A 19,070-nucleotide genomic window follows, 5' to 3' on the forward strand; every position below is an offset into this window, starting at 1 on the left:
ACAGGAATTCCAAAGAATTTGGCATCTTGGTAAAGAGGTCAGAGTTTGGGCTGGGTTCTGAAGGGTCATCGATTTGAGAGAAGAATGGGGATGGGTTGCCAGATTTAGCAAATGAAAACATATCCCATGTATTTCAGAGTCATTGTGTATCTGAAGTTAAAATTGAACTGCCCAGTCCTGTATTTTCTCCCACAAACCTATAAGGGAGGATATTTTTAGGCAGAAGAACACATGTGCTTACTGGCATGTGCAGGGAGCTGCGAACCGGGCAGGGTGGGGGTGGGAGGCTTCGGGGGGAGGTGGGGGGGTGGGATGGTGTGGGAGTAAGACAGGTTGGCGGGTGGCGTGCCAGATCGTGACTGACGCACGCTCGGGCAGCTGCTGTGGTACAAATCTGGGCACGCTGTGTCATCTCCACTTCTCGGTCCCCGTGACGACAGTAAGATGATTCTTCCAGAGCACTTGATCTCTGATCAAAGACACGGACTGCTGGAAGGGAGTGGCATACAAAAATATGGTCCAACTTGAAAGTTTATCCAAAAGCCAAAAATTGTACTTGCTTGGGTGAAGAACCGGCTGGCCGTAGCATGTCGCAGATGCTCCTCACAGAAGGACCCGTTCCCCCCGTGCCCCAAGAGTTCCCCGTGGTTATCTGCACGCTGCTGTAATTTTGTGGTGACAGTGCAGATGCGTGTTCTTCTGGGGTTGGTTAGTACCTGGCCGTGGACTTTGAAAGCCCAGTCACAGATCTTCAGGGGTGGTGGGATGGGGGAACTCAGAAGCTCACGCAGATGCTCTCCTCGTGCCTGCTGCTGTTGCCCCAAACCGGGTGGCCGTGGAGTGAAGGTCAGCTTTGCCCAGACCTCGTGGGATTGAGAAGTTTCGTGACTGAACAGGAAAGGTAGGCTGGGCAGGGAGCAAGAGCGGCCCTTGGGGACACCTGGCACCACAGACCCGCTCCACCACTGCCTTAGCTTTGTACTTTGAAGACCTTGAGTTACAGTGTGGGAGGAGTGGAGTCTCTTCCGGTGCTTTACACTGACCTTGAAAGTTACCCTGATCTGCTTGGACAGTGGGGAGGGCTGGATCCCATTTTCTAGACCAGTGGCTGCCACATTTTTTTATTTCACAGGCCAGAAACTTTTTTCTTTTTTTTTTTAAAGGGGGGTGGGGGTGGGTGGAGAAAGAAAACAGAAGAGGAGTAGGGCGGCGGGTTGCCAACTTTTAAAACAAAAATCAAAACCTGTAATTTCATAACATTAAAGGCATCTTAATACCCTGCCCCCAAAAATGCATTCTCCAAATAAAGGATGAATACATTTAACTGTATGAAGGATTTTACATCATTTTGTTTACAGTCTTTCTTTACCTGCGGTATTTTCACAAAGCAGTGACGTCCGTGTCACAGACCAGCAGCAGCCGGTCTCCAGTGACGCTCACTCACGTTGTTGGGCACGCAGGCCACCAGCGCGGAGGCTGGAGCCCAGCCGCTCGGTTCCCAGTCTCGCCACCATTGCTGTGCTGCCCGGGTAGTGATAAAAGCACAGGGCTTGAGTTACAACGCCAGCTCTCTTGTCTTAGGGCTTCTCCACTACATCACACTCTGTGTGGCGAGCTCCCCGGGTGGTGGACCCCAGGGATGCCACCAAGCCCCGCCCCCACCTCCAGCAAAATCTACGCTCTTGGGAAGGGGATGTGAGATAGCAAATAAATTTAAAACCCCCTTCAGTCTATATAAGTGCCAGGAAGAAATTATTGAAATACTTCTGATCTGTGGGTTAACCTTTTGGGCAGTGGTACGGGCCAGCCTGTTTCGTACCAAATCCCATCATCTCACAAGCTTTTCTGGGTCAGGTGATGGAGCTGCAGAGCAGCACGACGGACAGCTGGGCCCAAGCAGAGCGTTTCAGAACTGGATTCTAAAAGGTCCCATTTGTATCCAAGGCCTGGAGCGGTGTGGTGAACTCAGGTGGGACCCAGACTAATGTTGCCATTGGAGAATCACAGACGGCACATGACACGGAGTACAGAGGAGGGAGAGTGGGCCCGCCGGTGTCTGTTACTAGCTCGTGTGTATATCCGCCCCCCACCCCCACCCCACCACACCCTGGGCTAGGCTCCGAACTGAATGCTGGATGCATTGTCTCATTTGATTGCCCCAAATCACAATGAGTGGGGTTTGTTCTCCCTACTTGACAGATATGGAAATTAAGCCGATAGTGCCCGGGCCCCAGCTGGGTAGAGCAGGGTTCTAGGCAGGAGTCAGGGCCCAGCAGGTAAGCTAAGGCAGCGGCCCAAGAAAACAAACGATGCTTCGGGGGAGGGCTGGTCTGGCGGGCTGGCACCGAGGGGCTGGGGCCATTTCACTGGGGCCTGCGCAGGAAAGCAGGCCTGCTTCCAAATCCCAGCCGCCCTGGGCCGGGAGCTGTTCGAGTCCTTGTCTTGGCCAGGACTTTCTTCCAGGCTCTGTGGCGGTCCGTTGCTGAGCGGGGAGGGTATTTGCCGCTGCAGTGTGCCTTCGGCAGTCACTGTCCTTCCTCTTCGTGACTGTGTTAAATCAGAGTTCGAGTCTCTACTGCTTGCTTCCTGTGTGGGCCTGGGGCAGCTCAATAACTCTGGGCCTCCGCTGTCTGCGGTCTGCAGAATGGGCATAATACATGCGCACTTCACACGATGAGAGTGAACTCTCGGGCCCAGCATTGTGCGTGGTACACAGCAGCCGCTTGGAAATGGTGGTGGGGGGGTTTGACGTGCTCATCACCAAAACTCAATTTGATATCGCCCCTTTGGGGGCGCCCGGCTGGCTCCGTCAGTGGTGCACACAACTCTTGTCAGTGGGTAGGTTTGAGCCCCATGTTTGCTGTAGAGATGATTTAAAAATAAAATCTCAAAAGGAAAAAATAGCCCTGTGTGTGTGTGTGCGTGCACGCATGTGTGTATGTGTGTGTGTTCAAGGGGAGGGTGCGCAGGCGGGCATCGCAGGTTGTGTGTGGGATTTAGTGGGTGCACATTCCTTGCGGGGCTGGAGGACCTGCACCAGCCCGTGTAGAGGGAACGGGTTATCTCACAGAGGCCAGAGCTCATGCGAGCCAAGGTCTCCGTCCTCCAGTCGTGCCGGTTGGGGCCTGGCGAGCTGCTCTGAAGTATCTTGGGGCTCAGCAGAGGGTCCTGGGGAAGCCCACAGACGCCGGGTGGTCTAGGACGTGGCTCTCCCCTGCCCTGCCTTTCTGGAGGCAGTCGGGGTCCTCAGGAGGAACTCAGGAACTGCCGTAGTAGTCCGCCCCCTGCTGCCAGGCTCTTCTGGGTATCTTTGCCATATGATCTAGCTTTTCCATTCGGAAGAGCTGTTGGTACAGTTGGCAGCCGCTGGCCTGGTAAACGATATGGTGGGGCCTCCATAAACCCAGGGCCGTGAAACGAGTAAGTCAGCACATTGAAAATACAGCGTGGAAGTGACTCAAGCCCAAAGGAATCCGTTTCTGAAAGTGCTGCCGTCCCTTCCTGGAATACTTTGGTGGAAATGGATGTTTTAATTGGGAGGAAGAGGCCGGCAGCCTGGTTACTGGTGGAGCCCTGGGTCCAGTTAGGCAAGATTTGCCCTGGGAGTCAGCCCCGCCTGGCCCAGGCCCCGGGGCCACCCTCCTCCTCCTCCGTGACGTGGCTCCACATGGGTCCACCTGAGACAAGCCAGCTGGAGCTCGGCGTGGTGCCAGGCCAGTGTGCAGCTACCTCTGCGGCAGGTAGGGGCGACTCTGCGAGCCCGCCTGGTAGTGCTTGGCCAGGGGCCTGGAAAGTATTGGAAACTCCACCCAGCATGGGAGCCCGTGGGAGTTCTCGAGCACGGACGGTTATTCTCCGAGTTCTTTGGATTCCTGGTATTTCAAATGTTTACCTTCTTCTCAGGACTTGAGCTTGCACTTTGCCCACCAGAGACCAATACCAGGCACATACACACTTAACCGTACCAGACCACCCTGGCGATCAGGTAATTAGAGCTGCACGCAGGTTTGGAAGGCAGGCTGTGTTGGGAATCATGCTCCGCTGTAATTCAAGAACAGATTTCTTTATGGAGGGACACAGTTGGTGTCAGACACATGTGGAAAAGAACAGAACAGGCCCATGACTCTGGCAGAGGACCAGGGGCCAGATGTTCAATGTGCTGACCGTGATGTGGTCACAGTTGCCATTAGCCAACCTGGGTTGGATGTGTTGTTCTAACCCCGGTTCTGCCTTTTCCTTTCTTTCCGCCAGGTCCCCAGTCTGTGCGAAGATCTCCTGTCTTCTGTTGACCAGCCCCTGAAAATCGCCAGAGACAAGGTGGTGGGAAAGGATTACCTTTTGTGTGACTACAACAGAGATGGGGACTCCTACAGGTGAGCACCCGTCAGCCCTTGTCCTCTCTGGCTTTCCGCCCTTCCTCCCGTCCATCCTTCCATCCAGTCAGCCTCTGTCTGTGGAGGGCCTCCTGTCAACGTTGGAGACTCAGCAAGGAACAGAGGGTCCCAGCCCTGGCAGACCCTCTGGACTGACTGGAGAAGGCCCTTGTCACAGCACAGAAGTTGCACGAAGTCGTGCTGAGGTCGCGAGGTACAGGGTGTCCCCGGTGTGGGGATCTGGAGCACGAGGATGGCCTGTGTGGGCGAGGGACATTGAATGAAGCTTTGTCCAACAAACACGCGACTCCTTTCTCTTCCTGTCGCCATGCCGAGGGCTATAGATGACGATTCTGCCATCCGTCCCCACACTGGGCGGTCCCTGTGCTAGACTAGGACATGCTCCTCGCGGCTGCTGGCCGTGTGTTTTGTTTGAGGCCGCCAGGGCTGGGCTTATTCAGAACTGGAGGAGAGCATGGAAGAGGCTGGGGAAGCTCCTGGAAAGTTTGCTGAAGGAGGTGGTGTGCGAGCTAGGTGTTTAAGGGTGTCTAGGCATTCTTCCTGTTAAAAAAGATCAGGAATCCCTAAACCCTCCAGCATTTCTGTGATGGATGGTTGAGGTCAGTGCCTTGGAGAATGGCGGAGGAATGCAGTGTGCTTTAGGTTTCCAATTTAGAGGCCACAGAACCCAGGCTGGGTCTTAAAGGTCCAGCTTAATGTTCTTCTGGGGGAGCAGGCAGAGTCTGAGGGATGGAAGCAGGGAAGTCAGCCGATGTCAGCTCCAAACCAGCACTGCCCCCTCCCTGAGGCCTCGAGGCCTTTGACAAGTTCCTTGTTGTCTCTGGTCTTTGGTTTCCTCCCATATAATCCGGAAACGACCGCATTTGTTCCTCCAGCAGAACATGCAGTACCCTTTGTCAGCCTATACCGTGTGTGCGGGCTCTAGTCTCAGTCCCTCTTCTGTGGAGCTGCAATCCCAGTGAGGGGGCCAGGTCGCCAGCGAAAGCAGACGGGGTAGATCGTGGGAAGAGTGAGTCAGGAAAATAAAAAAGGACAAGGGGAAGGAGAGGCGGGATGGAAAGTCAGGAAGGGCACCTCTATTAGTGGGGACACGTGAAATGGGACTGGAAGATGAGGAAGTCGGGTCATGCGCGGTCTGGGAGGAGAGCCTCCAGGTGTAAAGTCCCGGTCAGGCTCAAGCTTGGCAGGAAGGCCGGAGCAGGAGGTGAGGTCAGAGGGCACAGCACGGAGTCGCCAGCGGTTACAAGAGTTGATTCACTCCACGTGCCGAAGGGCACAGAGTTTGGTGTGAATTACAGAGATTTTAGTAGTGCTGACTTCTCAGAGAGACCAGACAGATGTTTTGTGATCGTATCCCCGTGCCAGCTTCAAATGGAAGTTAGATCAAGAGTAGATTGAGGCCTAGTGCAGACCAGAGACTGAGGGGCGATGGCGAGTCGTCATCAGACTTGAGGTCTGTTCTGAGAGCAGAGCCGGCGGCAGGCGCGCGTGGACGGGGGTGACGGTGGGGGGCGACTGCAAGGCTTCTGGCCTGGGCAGCTAGAAGGCAGGGCCCGCTGTGGGTTGAGGTGAGGAAGACTCTGGGAGGAACTGGTCTGGGGACATTGTAAGCCTGAGATGTCCAGTGGGCTGCGGAGAGCCCCAAGCTCCAGGAGCGGGGACAGGATGAGGTGGACGCGTGGGTCCCCCATCCGTCCCAGAGGTGCGGAGGCAGCCCTGGGCTAGATCAGGTTCCCCTGGAAGGGCCAGTCACTGTGGGTCGTGGGCATAGCGCCAGGTCCAGTCCTCGCTAGACAGAAGTCTGGCGGCCCTAAGTGGTCTGACAGACCAGGCGACATACCAACGAGGGACAAGCTGGCCCGTCCAGCCCCGGGGGTTCAGAGGCAGCTTCCCGGGGGGCGATCCTTGAACTGAGTCTTGCTCCCCCAACGTCATCACTGTATTTCTGGCTTGCTTTTTCTGAAAACTCCGGCTCGCTGTGGACAGCAGCTGTCCCCAGCAGCCCGTGGATGTCTGCAGTCATTTCAAGAGCCAGCGTCCATGCCTCACCAGGCTTCCCGGGACTCGGTGCCTGCAGCCCTCCGGGTTGCCCCACCGACTCCCACATTCCTGGGGCCCCACCAAGGGGCCTGGGGGGACCTCAGCCAAAGAGGGGGTCCCGGGTGTCAGGGCGCAGGACTGTTCTTTTCCTTTTTCTCTTCTCAGTCTAAAACTTCAAGGTCTTCTGATTCTCTCCACACACTTCCATCCCAACTGTGCTTGATCGTTCGCTTAAATAAGATCCGTATGGCGTGACCATTGCCAGCAGCACTGTTTGAAACCTGTTAGCTCAAACAAAAAGCATTCTCTGAGGGAAATGAAAGGCCTGACTTTTGAAATCTAACCGTTCCTGTCCATCTGTCTTTTTTCAAACGGCCTCCATTTAAGCTCTTAAATGTGTTCCGAGTGCCCCTTCCACTAAGAATATTCTGGGTAATGTTATGATTTTTTCCCCCAGCTACAATTACCCCGGCTCCAGGACTAACGGCTTCAAATGCTGTCGTCTGTGAGCCGGGAGAAATGTGAGTTACAGGCTTCTTGAAAATTCCAGGCCCCTGGTCTGCAGAAGAGAGATGGGCTCTTGTGTCTAATCAGGTCTCCTCTAAATGAAAGCCAGTTGGAGAGGGTCTTCTAGGCCCCCAGGAAGGCGAAGGCTGTGTAGCCAGGGGAATGAAGGTCAGAACTGGGGGTGTGGCCAGAAGTCCTGAGGGGGGCAGCTGGGGAGGGGGGCCTCTGGCAAGTGTAGGTCCCAAGCCTAGTGTATGAATCCATAGTGGGGAGGGACTGCACCCTGCCGCTGATTTGTCTCGGGTTTGTTGTTGTTGTTAAGTGCTTCGGTGTCCCTCAGAAAAATCAGGAGGTGGCTCCTGCTCTGCTGGCTCGGACCACCCCTGGCACAGTCCCCTTGGGTCCCCGTTCCCACCTGCGCTGTGAGGCTTTGGCCCATCACCGCTGCTCACTGCCCAGGAGCTCTCCGGTTGGCACTGGGGGGTGGAGGGGAGGACAGCACAAGCTCCTTCCCCACACGCCCTCGCAGCCTAGGGAGCGGGTGGGCTGTGGCCGCTGTCAGATTCCACATTCATATGCGAGAGTTGGGACTGGGGGGGCTTCTCGGGGGGGTGCGAGGGCATCTTCCCGCTTTTAACAGCTTTCTCTAATGAGTGCGTGGTGAAGCACCAGGCTGTGTTGCGCTGAGGGAGAAGTGGCGATCAGGACAGGAAAGACCGGCCCTCTGAGAACCTCCGCTCCAGGATCGGTTGTCTGCATCAGTTCAGATACAGTAGAGTTAAAAACGCAGCTCCTTGGCTGTGCTAGACACATCCCAGATGCTCAGTGGCCTCCTAAAGCTCGTGGCTGCCATTCTGGACCGTGCTGATGTAGAATATTTCTGTCCTGGAGGAAAGTTCTCCGAGGCAGCACAGTTTAGGGGGTTGCTGGAAGACGGGTTCTAACAAGAAGAGACACGTCAGGCAGGCTCTGGAAGCGAGGGGCCCCTCGGTGAGGATGTGAGGGTGCCCAGTGTCAGCTTCACACCTGCCCTCTAAGCCGGATGGGTCCTGGCTTACCCGACTACCCTTTCCCATGCCATGTGCCCAGTCCAGGGTGATCAGAGCTGGCCCTGGTCATGGGGCAGAAAGGGCATCGTACCACATTCTTGTCAAGTCTCTGTACCAAGTGAGGAGAGTGGCGGGATGGAATGGTGGCTGGGAAAGAAGGGTTTCCAGAGGCTCCTTGTGCCTCGCGGTAGTCGGGGCTGCTCCTGCCTGGAGCCCCTTTTGGGAAGCAGGCACTGTGACTCTTTCCCAGCAGCTGAGAGAGCCTGGGACCTCTGTGTGGAGGCGGCCCTGGAGAGCTGCCACCCAGCTTACTCTGGTTCCATACTTGGGAGAAGAATGATGTTTGTGTGTGGAATCTTTAAAACGGGGTTCTAAAGGTGGTGATCCCCTTTTTCCATAGCATCAATTCCAAATTGAAAGGTATTGTTTGAGCCTTCCATGAGGCAGAGGTTGCTTGTCAGAGGGATGGGGAAGGCATGATGTGGTGGAGTTTAATACCGTCTGGGAGTGGGAAGGACTTTGTCCATGGCTCATGGCTCTCCCACCGCCCTCCATTCCTCTCACCTTTTCCTTCTCGTTCTTTCTCTGAACTCCACCTGCTGGAATTAACGAGTAGGTTCTTCCCCTAGAACCGCCTTTCCAGTACGCTCTGTCATTAAATGCTTTCCTGATGTGGCAAAATATATTTTTTTAACGCAGCAAGTTTTGGGGCTGGAAAACGAGAGGCTCGTTCTCATTACTTAGCGGTCTGTCTTTTTTTTTTCTTTTTTAAAGATTTCATTTGTTTATTGAGAGAGAGTGTGTGCCCAGGCACACAAGTGGGAGGAGGGGCAGAGGGAGAGAGTGTGTCGAGCAGACACTCTACCGAGTGCAGAACCCGAGACCGGGCTTGATCTCACAACCCTGAGATCATGACCTGAGCCAAAACCAAGAGTCAGACACCCAACTGACTGAGTTTTTAGCAGGCTGTGTGTTTGTTCGTCCATGGTTTCAGATGGGCAGGCTCTCCCGTTCCCGTGGAGAATAGGACCCCTCAGGCTTTCTCACGTGTCGTCAGCAGGACCCGCCGGCCTCTACGACCAGCTGCTCTCTTAGTCCTTAGCTGCACAGGGAGGTCTTCGGAGTCCACATTCGTCCAGTGCTGCCTACAGGTCAGGGAGGCGACAGGGGCATCTCTTGATCTAGCCAGTGGTGAAAACAAAGGGGCATTAGAGGAAGGGTGAGAAGCTGTCTGTCCCATCGTTGACAGTACATGCCCGGCTCTGGTCTGGGCACCCGGTACGTTTTCTCCTTTGCTCCTGGCCGCAGCCCTGTGGGTAGCAAATGGTAGCCTCATTGAACATGCTCAGGAAGTCAGGCTCAAAGAAGTCAAGACACTTGCCGGAAGTCCACAGCTGGTGAGCGGCAACACTCAAGGTCCATGCCCAGTCCTGTCTGCCCCGAGCCTGGCTGGGCAGACCTCAAGAAAGCTATTGTTGCAGGCCCTGGAAACCTCTTTGTTGTGGGTAGTGGCTTTGCCTCTGAAGTGTCGGACAGCCGGGGCTCGGCTCACGGCTCACAGGCCGTGTCCCCTGCAGTGACCGGTGTTATTTCCTTCTCCTTCCTCCCCTCCAGGTCACCGTGGAGTAACAAGTACGACCCTCCTTTGGAAGACGGGGCCATGCCTTCTGCTCGGCTGAGGAAGCTGGAGGTGGAAGCCAACAACGCCTTCGACCAGTACCGAGACCTGTGAGTGGCCTCCTCCCTCCCCACGCCCGCGCTCGTGGTCCTGATAAGTGCATCACAAAGGAAAGTGTGTGCAGGCCCAGCAGCCTTCCTCGAACCCGTCACCTGGCTTACCCAGTGAATTGAAACTGAGCTGTGAGGGCAGAACGCTGGACATAGCCTGGTGCCCGGGTCACTGGCAGGGGCCTCGGTGCCAGTGCTGCCGTATGCAGACCTGCCTGTGCAGGCCCGGCCTTGTGCCTTGGATACCAGCAGGTGCCCCCCAGTGCCGCATGCTCTGTGTGCGTCATCCCAGAGCCTCACAAACACCATAGCTGGTAGCCCCCGTTGCAAAGATGGACAGATGAAGGCTCAAAAAGATTGAGATGTTTGACGCGAGAAGCAGAGCCAGGAGTCAGTCGGGCCTGTCTGTCTCCAGAGGCCCCGTGTTGTTACCATCCTGCATGCCCTGGCCGGTCATACCTGCGGCTTGGAGACCCCTGCCCACATCAGGACCCTTGCCCTCTCCGAGCCACTATGTCCCTGACTCCTGAAGTTTTGGGGGCCTTTGCCCTGTCTTGGAAAGCATTTGTGCTGGATCTGCTTAGATCCCCACCTCTCTTCTCTGCTTCCGTCTGGTCCTACTGCCCCCCGTCCCACCAAAAAGAGCGGCCACTTATTCACCCGCCTTGTAGGAAGGGCTCTGGAGAAGGTTAGCCCCTGAAGCACTTTTTCCTGAACCAGTAGACTCTCGTGGTAAAGTAAGTTTTGCCTTGAGAGTAGAGTGCGACCGTAAAAGACCTGGTACCACCACCACACAAACTTGGTCATCTCGGGGAGGGGCCCACAGACGTTCCTGTGAAGGGCCAGATGGTGAGCTAAAAGTTTGGGCTTCATGGGTCTTAGAAGTCCCTGTCATATGCTCTTTTTGTCTTCTTTTTTTATGTGTGTCACCCTCTACAAATGTAACCACACACACCCCCAAAACTACAGACGTAAAAGCGCCCTCTCAACCCTTGAGGTGGGTGGGATTTGGTCCTGCGGCTGTCATTTGCCCGCCCGGACCTAGGATCTTAGGGCAGGAAAGTGGACTGGGAGAAGCAGAGCATCTGAGCTGCTGGGACCGTTGTCCCGGAGCTGGTCCTATGTCATGGGGACCCCGGGCTCTGTGTTGCGGCAGTTGGCTGGCCCTCCCTCTCATGGCAGATTCAGGAGAACACCCTTCATGAGGAGAAGTGATGCTTCTCAGCCTGACATACAGGCCGAAAACTCATGACACTGAAGCAGACGGAGGGAATACCGTAGCCCGGCCCGGAGGAGGCACGGTCAGGCGGGCCCCCACGTGTCTGCGAGCCCCGGCTGCGCCACCGTGTGGCTCCACTGGAGCTCGGGCATCCGGCACGTGCCAGCAGGTCTGGACCTTACGTCTAATCCCTGGAGGAGCCTTGGGGACGAGGGTTGCCCCTTCCTTACAGATGAGGAGACCGTGGGCTCCGGTCACTAAAGGACTCACAGTAGGACACAGAGGCGAAGAGCTAGAATTGGGTCTGTGTTTGCCTCAAGTTCCCGCAGGTTACCAGTCTTCGTGGTTAAAGTAAGTCGTGTTGAACGTGCTGTCACGTCCGGAACCACGCTGTCGGAGACCGGTTGCTCATGTGGGGAGGCTGACATGGACGCATCTCTGTCCTTCCGTTGGCTCGTGGTGGGTTTTACTGTCGCTTTCCCCAGCCATTCGGCAGGAAGCCAGTCCGGCTCCCACACAGGAGCTTCCGGGTGGGGTCCGGCTCGCATTGTAGTGGTACAGTTGGCAACAAGAGGACAGTGATGATCAAGCAGTCCCAACTCCGTGTCTTAGTCAGCTGTGTTCATGGCCTCGCTGCTCTGCTTATCCCATGTCTCTAGGACAGCCCGTGTGCCAGGATCATCCCTGTCCCAGGGGAGGGGACAGATTCACAGAGCCAAAATACCTTGCCCAGGCTCACACAGCTGGTGAGTGGTGAACCTGGGATGGAAAGCCATCCTCATCAGGTCCAAAGTCCAAAATCTTCATTTACTCGACCCGCACTGAAGGTGCCCACCAGGTACTGGGGGTGCATCCTTAAACGTGGCAAACCATGTCCCCGCCTTCTGGAGTGTCCACTGGGGGAAGACACCACGTGTGAACGGGTGTCACAGTGGGTGGCAGAATGGGAAGTGACTCACTGCTATAAGAGGAGCGGCCAGGACAGCCTCTCCAGGATGTGACCTTGGAGCTGAGTGAGGTCAGATGCCGGGAGGGTGCTGGCCATCCGTCAAGGCTACTTCTGAAGGCTCCTTTTGGATTCCCCAGGAGTCAAAACGAGAGTGGTTTCTTTTACACACTAGGGTTTGAGTTATGATTTCCTGAATGAAGCGATTTGGACGTATGGCCTTTATACTGGCCTTTGGGCCAGCCCTGGGGAAGAGCCCAGCTCACGTCTTTGATATCTTACTTTCTTTCTCCTTCTTGCCTTATTGGTTTGCATGTGTAGTGATGCACGCTCATCGTTAGGCTTGTCTCTTCTGTGAGGCCTTGACTGGCCAGGGTGTTCACCTCTCCTCAGGGCGGTCACACTGCTCGGGTCTACTGAGGCTTGGGACCCCCCCCCTGCCCCCGCCCCGCTCAAGGTGTATCTCCTTATGGCACCTCCTGGAAAGACTTCCCTTCCTGGGCAGATGTCCACCTGGAAGGTGGTGGATGAGGTGGTGATGAGGATGAGGTGGTGAGCCTGTGCTCACCTCCAGGGGGAGGTAACCTACTGGGGGCATGGGAGGGGCTGACGGGACCACTGCCGACACCCAAGTAGGAGATCAAAGCGGACAGGCCCAGAGCCAGCGGTGCTGTGGACATCTGCAGGCGTGGAACATGGCCCAGAGGACACCCTACTGTCCCCAGCATCAGTGTGCTGCTGCTAGTCGGGGGTAGAGTGTTCAGGACCTCCGGGTGTTGGGGTGTGGGGTGGTCCACGTCTCCCCAAGTGACAGGCAGCTACCGGCCACCACAGGGGTGGTGGTTAGAACCATCACTGGGGATCCAGAGTCCTATTTCAAACCACCCACTGTTATCAGAGTAATGAGGACGTTCTCTCCTGAGACCATGTGTGGGGAACATTTTCCCAGCTGGACCACACATGAGGAGTTAAAATGAGACCCATTTCAGGCTAAAAATTATGAAAACAAATCTTGTATTTTTCCTTTTTTTTTTTTTTTTAAACCATCTTGGTGCATTGCTCACCTCCAGAAGTTGCTATTCTCAGAGTGCCCTGAGCTGTTGGTGGCCACATTGGTGACCATGGTATGGGGCCCAGAATGTGAGCTCTTCTTTTTTCTGTGGTTTTGGAGCAGAGGGAAGTCAGCCAGGAGCTAAGAGGCCGTGTCTCTGCCTTGAACTGAACATAGGCCAGTGGTTACCTGGTGTTCTAGGGACCGGATTGTTCCATAGGATGAAGGGGCAGTAGGCCACACCTTCCCTTTATCCTTTCTCTCCACCCCTTCCCATTAGAAGGACACATTCCAGGGGCACCTGGCTGGCTCAGTGGGTAGAGTGCAGGACTCTGGATCTCCGGGTTGTGAGTTTGAGCCCCACATTGGGTGTGGGATTACTTAAAAATAAAATATTCAAAAAGAACAGCAACAAAGACACATTCAGTTCCTGTGGGAAGGCTCATTCGTTGTCACCCCCAGGGAATGAAGCTGCGGAGCTCTCCTTCCGCCTGTCCTTCTGTCACTGGCAAGGGTTGCTCTGAGGGGAGGCATTCTGAGCTGCGGCAGAAGGAGCCGGCAAGGTGGCCGTGTCCCAGGCCTGGCGGGAGATGCCAGGAGGCTCTGGAGGAAGAGGGAGTGCTGCCACCACGAGCGTGGAACAGGCTCACCGTTGTGTCCAGGAAGACGGGGTGAGCAAGCCCGCCATCTCCAGGGCACCCCGTTCCAAACTGGAGCTTGGCCTGCACTCCATGGGGCTTAAGGAATGGGAAGAGCAGACGTATCCCCTGTGCTAACTGGGTCTTTGAGTCCTGATGACTCTACATGTTTCAGATTCCTTCAATCCCGATGGGTCACAGAGTTAGGACTGGGCCTACCCTGTGCTCGACTTCTTGACCACTGACCCTCTCAGGTGACTGAAGCTGCCAGGCTCCAGCCTTCGGGCTCGAATCCTCCTGTGGTGAACGCTTCGGAGAGCTTCTGGTTGTGTGGACTGCTGCTGGGAAGGGCCCTCGCTGTGCTGGGAAGGGCACTGAATTTGGCTCAGAGATTGTCTGCTTCATCCTCTGAAGGTGTGGAGATTGCACATACACGAACAACTCCCCCCACCAAGAAAAAAGGCCTAAAGTGTTCTTTCTGCCACCCCACTGGTTTATGCCCTAAGACTGGCCTCGTAGGGAGATTTTATCATCCTGACCTTTCTCCTCCTACTTGTGGACCCGTTAACCTTGTCCCTGCTGTTGATGTTCTTGAGAGGATGATGACTGCCAGAGACTAGAACTGAAATGGGATCCAGGCTGGGCACCTAGAGCTACCCAGGCTTTTCCAGAGAGAGAGAAAGAGAGGGAGAGCTCGCTCTCTCCCCAGGAGCTGGTCAGAATGGTCACAGGGAGGGAGCTGGAGCCAGGGATGGGTGGACCTGGAGGCCCTCCACTTCTAACTCCCGTGGGGGCGTGGTGCCCCCTCCCCTGCCTGCACACCCCTTTCCCCCATTGTGGAAGAAATGTGCGAGTCGGGGCCCCTTGGAAGCCAGTAAAGTCTCTGCTTGCCTGACTCTCCGCAGCTCCCTCACTGTGTTCTTCCCTGAGTCCCTACCATGTTTATTGATGTTTTTTGCCATCGTCAGTGGCAGAAAGGGCCTGTGGTGACAGCTTTCCCTGGGGAGTGACTGTCCAACATCTGTAGGTTGCACCACCCAAGCAATCCTGGTTTTCGGCTCAAGTAGTCCATTTGCTGCACATGCTTAGGGATGTCAAGCCTGTTCTGCAGGCCGGTCAGGTGGGGTCTGCTCTCAGGCCATGCTGACTCCTCGCTGCCCTTCCCCGAGCCCTCCCATCCTGGTCACCAGCATCCAGCCTGCTCGATTCTTCTCTACCAAGCCCCAGTGTAGTTTTCTGCCTCTGAGCGTGGGCCCAGCTCAGTCCAGGGAATGTCATCGGAACACGCCTGGCATCTAGGGAGCGGGGAAGGTAGCAGAAAGGGCAGGCTCTTGAGTGGCAGGGTGGGCGCTTGCTGCTGTTGGAGACCTCGCACTTGCTGTGTGAGCCCCCGGTTGGCTGCCGTGAACCCCAAGATCAGTGCTTTGACTTTTTTGGGTTCCCAGGGAAAGCTTCCCAGCTCTGGCTTTCACGTGGGGTCTCACTGTTGCCTCTGTCGGCCTGGATTCTGCTGAGACCAGATGTTCTGACTGAAGGGGCTGGCACTGCTTTCGTCCAGAAATGATTACTCCCATCTGTAGCAGACATCTTGCCCCGTGCTCTGCAATCCTCGGCTCTTGGCTTGCAGCAGATAATACCTTCAAACATGCGGTTGCAATTTATTGGCCTTATAAGTTAATTTTAGTGGGTGTGCAATTGATTGAAATCAAAGCTTAATGAAGGCCAGAGTCTGGGGGGGTGGCGGAGCAGGGCAGGAAGGCGTTCTGTGTTCTTCCCTTGCTTCGGGTCTGAGATAATCTTCAAAAGACTTAATTAGCTTTTCTAATCAACCCTTCTTGTCTGGAAGAAGTTTACAGAATGAAACAAGGCTGGCGTCCCTGTGGCAGTCCAGAAACCCACGAGCCTCTGGGAGCGGCCAGGGTGCTTGGTGGATGGGCTTGACCCCAGCTCCCTGCCTTTTCTCCTCTCTCGGGGGCCATGCTAGAATCGTGGTCATTTCTGCCTCTTCCTCCTGTTCTCTGGCCCTCTGTCATTTGACATTTGGGCAACACTGACTCTGGAAGGGCAGGGTATCCTTATTCATGTGTGAAGGTTCGTTGCTGTGGTTTTGGGAGTCCTGGAAACTCCCATGTTCCCGGCTGCCTTCCCAGACCTTGTCCCTGGGCCCCTCAGGTCCCATCCTCCCACCCCTCACCCCCACCCCCCCACTTTCATCGGACGTCAGCATCGGGCCTGGGGGATTTCAGCATGTCTGTCCTGGTAGGAATTGCAGAAGGCAGTGGGAGCTTTTCTGAAGAGAAGGGAGCAGCAGAAGCAGGGGCACCAGGTAGGCAATGGTGGGAGGACCAGCCCAGACGGGAGGTAGAGACGGCCCAGGAGAAGTCTTAGGCCCACCGCCGTCCAGCCAGCTGCAGAGTCGGGAGGAGCCGGGCCCCGAGAGGGCCTGGACTTCATTCTGTCTTCCGCCCTACTCGCTCGCTGACTTTGGGCCAGTAAGTGAACTCTCTGAGCCTCTGTTTCCTTATCTGTTGAGGAGGTCAAGGTCGTTCTGCTGTCTTAGGGGCTGAGGGGGGGCTCGCAAGGCTTCTCTTGCACTGACTCATCGGGTCCACGTGGTGACCTTTGAGCTGTCAGGAGGACAGGATTGTTCTCATTTTATGGTCGTTATCCTGTGGCTGTCTTATGTTCTGTGGACACAGGGTGTTTGGGTGCAGACGCAGTGAGGTAGCAGGCCCTGGAATGCGTCACCGGCCCCAGTGGAAGGCTACGCATTCTGGCTGGGCCTCTGCTCCCAGCCCACCCTGAGACCTTCAAGTAAATCCTGTCTCAAAAACGGAGTGAAGTAGTTCCCATCTGTGGTGACAAGCGAGTATTTACGACCTCGTTGTGCAGACACTGAAAACCCATTGTGCTCTGAGCACAGGGCAGTGGGGAGTGCGTCAGGAACAGCCCCTGCCGTCGTGGGGCTCAGATTTTCGCAGGGCTTGAAGAAGTACAGGTGCACACAGGAGGAACTGAGCAAGCAGACAAAGTGCTTGCGCGGTTTGGCAGGTGCTGGGTAGGACACACCCAGGCAGGGAGGCAGGGAAGCCTGACTTTAGGAAGGGGTGGAACTGTGCGCGGATGACACTGTGTTTGCCCTGGTGCAGGAGAGAGTTCGAGTAGTCGGCGTAGAACTCCTGCCCTTGTAGCGCTGGCCTCAGCTGGTGTCCAGGAACTTGGCTTTTTGGAGGGTCCCTACCATTCCTTGATAAGAATGGCTCGTGGTGCTTAAACTCTTGACGCAAACATGGTGGTTTATGCCGAGCTCCTGCTTCCCTTCTGGGAGCCTGGAATTCTGCTGTGTGCTAGGTGGACAGCACTCTGGCAGTAAAAACCCTGGTTGCCAAGTCCGTGGGCGTCCCTGTAGACAGTGTCGCACACTTGTAGACAGTGTCGCACACTTGCCGGGGGAACGAAGCATGCTGTGTGCGAGCCCTGGAAGAAGAGCCACGTGCTCTCACAGACTCGTGTCCGGTTTCCTCAGGACTCTTCCCTCCTGCCTCTCCTTTGGCTGCTCCTGCCTGTTCTCCTTCGGCTGGAATGACTCCTGGTGCCAAGACTCTATGCTGAGCCCTGTGAGCCTCTCAGTGAATCACTGAGCCGTGGGTGGTCATGAAGAGCCCAGGCTCCACCGTGGTGCCTGGCAGGAGCAGGGGGAGGATGGCTTTGGTCCTAACTACTCGTCCCTCAGTCTGGCTGGGTGAAATCTGTAGCTTAAGGTCGCCCAGTGCCTCCACGACCAGAAACAGCTGGCCATTACCTTTGGTCTCCAGAGTCACAACTCCAGTCCCCCTAGGAAGCGGGTGAAAGCACTGAGCAGGAAGGTGTGAAGGGGTGGCGGATTGTGCGGGAAAGTTCTGTGGCTGGATGGAGCCTGGGCCATTTGGTTTGGCCCCTCTGCCCTCTGTCCCTGCGCCTCCTCATAGTCTGATGGCTCGTGATGCAGAACACTTTTTGTTCCTGCCCAGAGGTGTGGGACCTCTTCCCAGATAGGAAGGTCTCCAGTAGGGGCCTGCGACGGGCCCCGCGTGCCAAATGTGCTGCACTCCAGGGACTGCTGGGCGGGGCCGGGGTCTGCGTCTGGCTTTTTACTTGTCAGCAGCGTAATCAGTACTTGGGTTTTCACATGTATTATTTGTATCTTCGGCCACGCGTACAGAGGGCTTCTGAGTACTGCCCCGCCTGCTGCGGGACTCCGGCTTGCCACTCCTCAGGCTTGTGTGAAAGTGCTGGAAGCACTTAATGGGGAAACCTGGGCCCCGCTCTGTTGTGCTGTTGTAACTGACTAGGGAAACGGGTCGAGAGAGTCCTGTTGGCTTTCCAGGGGATGGGGTTGCTGAGCTGGTCTGTGTCCTGCCCTGACAGTGTTGAGTTTCAGCTCTCCCGTGCCACCACTCTGAAGCAGAGGTGTCTGCCACGGTTTCTCGAGCCCCTAAAGAGAGGGTCTGGACGAGCCTACAGGATGCCCCCAGCCTGCAGGCCAGGGATGGGACCCCTTCGGCTGGCATCCTAAGGCTGCAGCTCTGGGTTTGGTGACCGTGGCATGCACCGTCTGACTTTTATCTGCTAAAATAAAGTTAAACGAAAAGCAGGAGTGTGCAAAACACCGTTTTGTTAACAAACACGGTCCCGCAGATCTTCAGCATCAGGGACTCTGATTCCTTTAGAACTTTTGGGTTCTTGCAAACTATATGGCACATGGTCACACTCTGGATTGTGCTGATCCATGTGCTGGGGTGCCAATGCTCATGTGGAAGGAGGGCACAGGTCCATCCGATGGTCAAGCTGTGCTCTTGGCTATGCTGCCTCCCAGGCTCCTGGTAGACCCATCTTTGTCAGGAGGCTGTTTTGTGCAGGTATCCAGGGTGGGTGGTCTTACAAAGGTTCAGCCAGCAGGCCCTCGTGGCCTCATTGAGGTGGGGGACCCTCCTTCACAGACGTCCCAGAGCTGGGTGCTCAGTGGTGAGCTCCCGCCTCCCGGCCGCTCAGTATAGTGTCCTTTGTTCCTCTGACTTTCTCCCTGACATTGAACTAGCACCGCGTACAGCAGCATGGTTGTGGGTGTGTGTTCATCTTTACCAAATTCAACCTCACAGTCTGAGCCAAGGCCCCGAGCCCAGCTGCCCACCTGCACTGCTGTGGTAGCCCTCGCACACGGGGCCAGCCAGACCCCAGGGCTGGTCCCAGCGGCCCTCTTCTCGGCCACGTGGCTGGGGCACCTTTCTTTCACTCTCTGGGTTTTCTTAATAATGTGTTCAGAGCCCTTGACACAGAATGGGTTCCCATCAATGGCAGCTCCTGGATGAGAGCGGTGGGCCTGCACCTCCAGAAGGCCTGGGTTGTCGACATTCTCGAGTCGTGGGCCAAGCGAGCTGGCAGGATCGTCGTCAGGGGCCCGGAGAGCCAGGAGATGGTCACAGTGGTGCCAAGCATGGACGGCTCGCTCGGGTCCCAGA

At 55.8% G+C, this 19,070-nt stretch overlaps 1 protein-coding gene across 3 annotated transcripts in view; it reads left to right on the forward strand.

The window, feature by feature from the left end:
* The window catches only part of CAPZB (capping actin protein of muscle Z-line subunit beta), a 128,796-nt gene that overhangs the window by 84,297 nt on the left and 25,429 nt on the right, over positions 1-19,070 (forward strand). For all 3 annotated transcript variants that reach the window (XM_047728511.1, XM_047728512.1, XM_047728514.1), the window contains exons 3-4: positions 4,252-4,373; positions 9,605-9,718. In XM_047728511.1, coding sequence (XP_047584467.1) covers positions 4,252-4,373; positions 9,605-9,718 — 236 coding nt within the window. The remainder of the gene's footprint in view (positions 1-4,251; positions 4,374-9,604; positions 9,719-19,070) is intronic.

Source organism: Lutra lutra, chromosome 4, assembly GCF_902655055.1.
Source record: "Lutra lutra chromosome 4, mLutLut1.2, whole genome shotgun sequence".
NCBI classification, from domain to species: domain Eukaryota; kingdom Metazoa; phylum Chordata; class Mammalia; order Carnivora; family Mustelidae; genus Lutra; species Lutra lutra.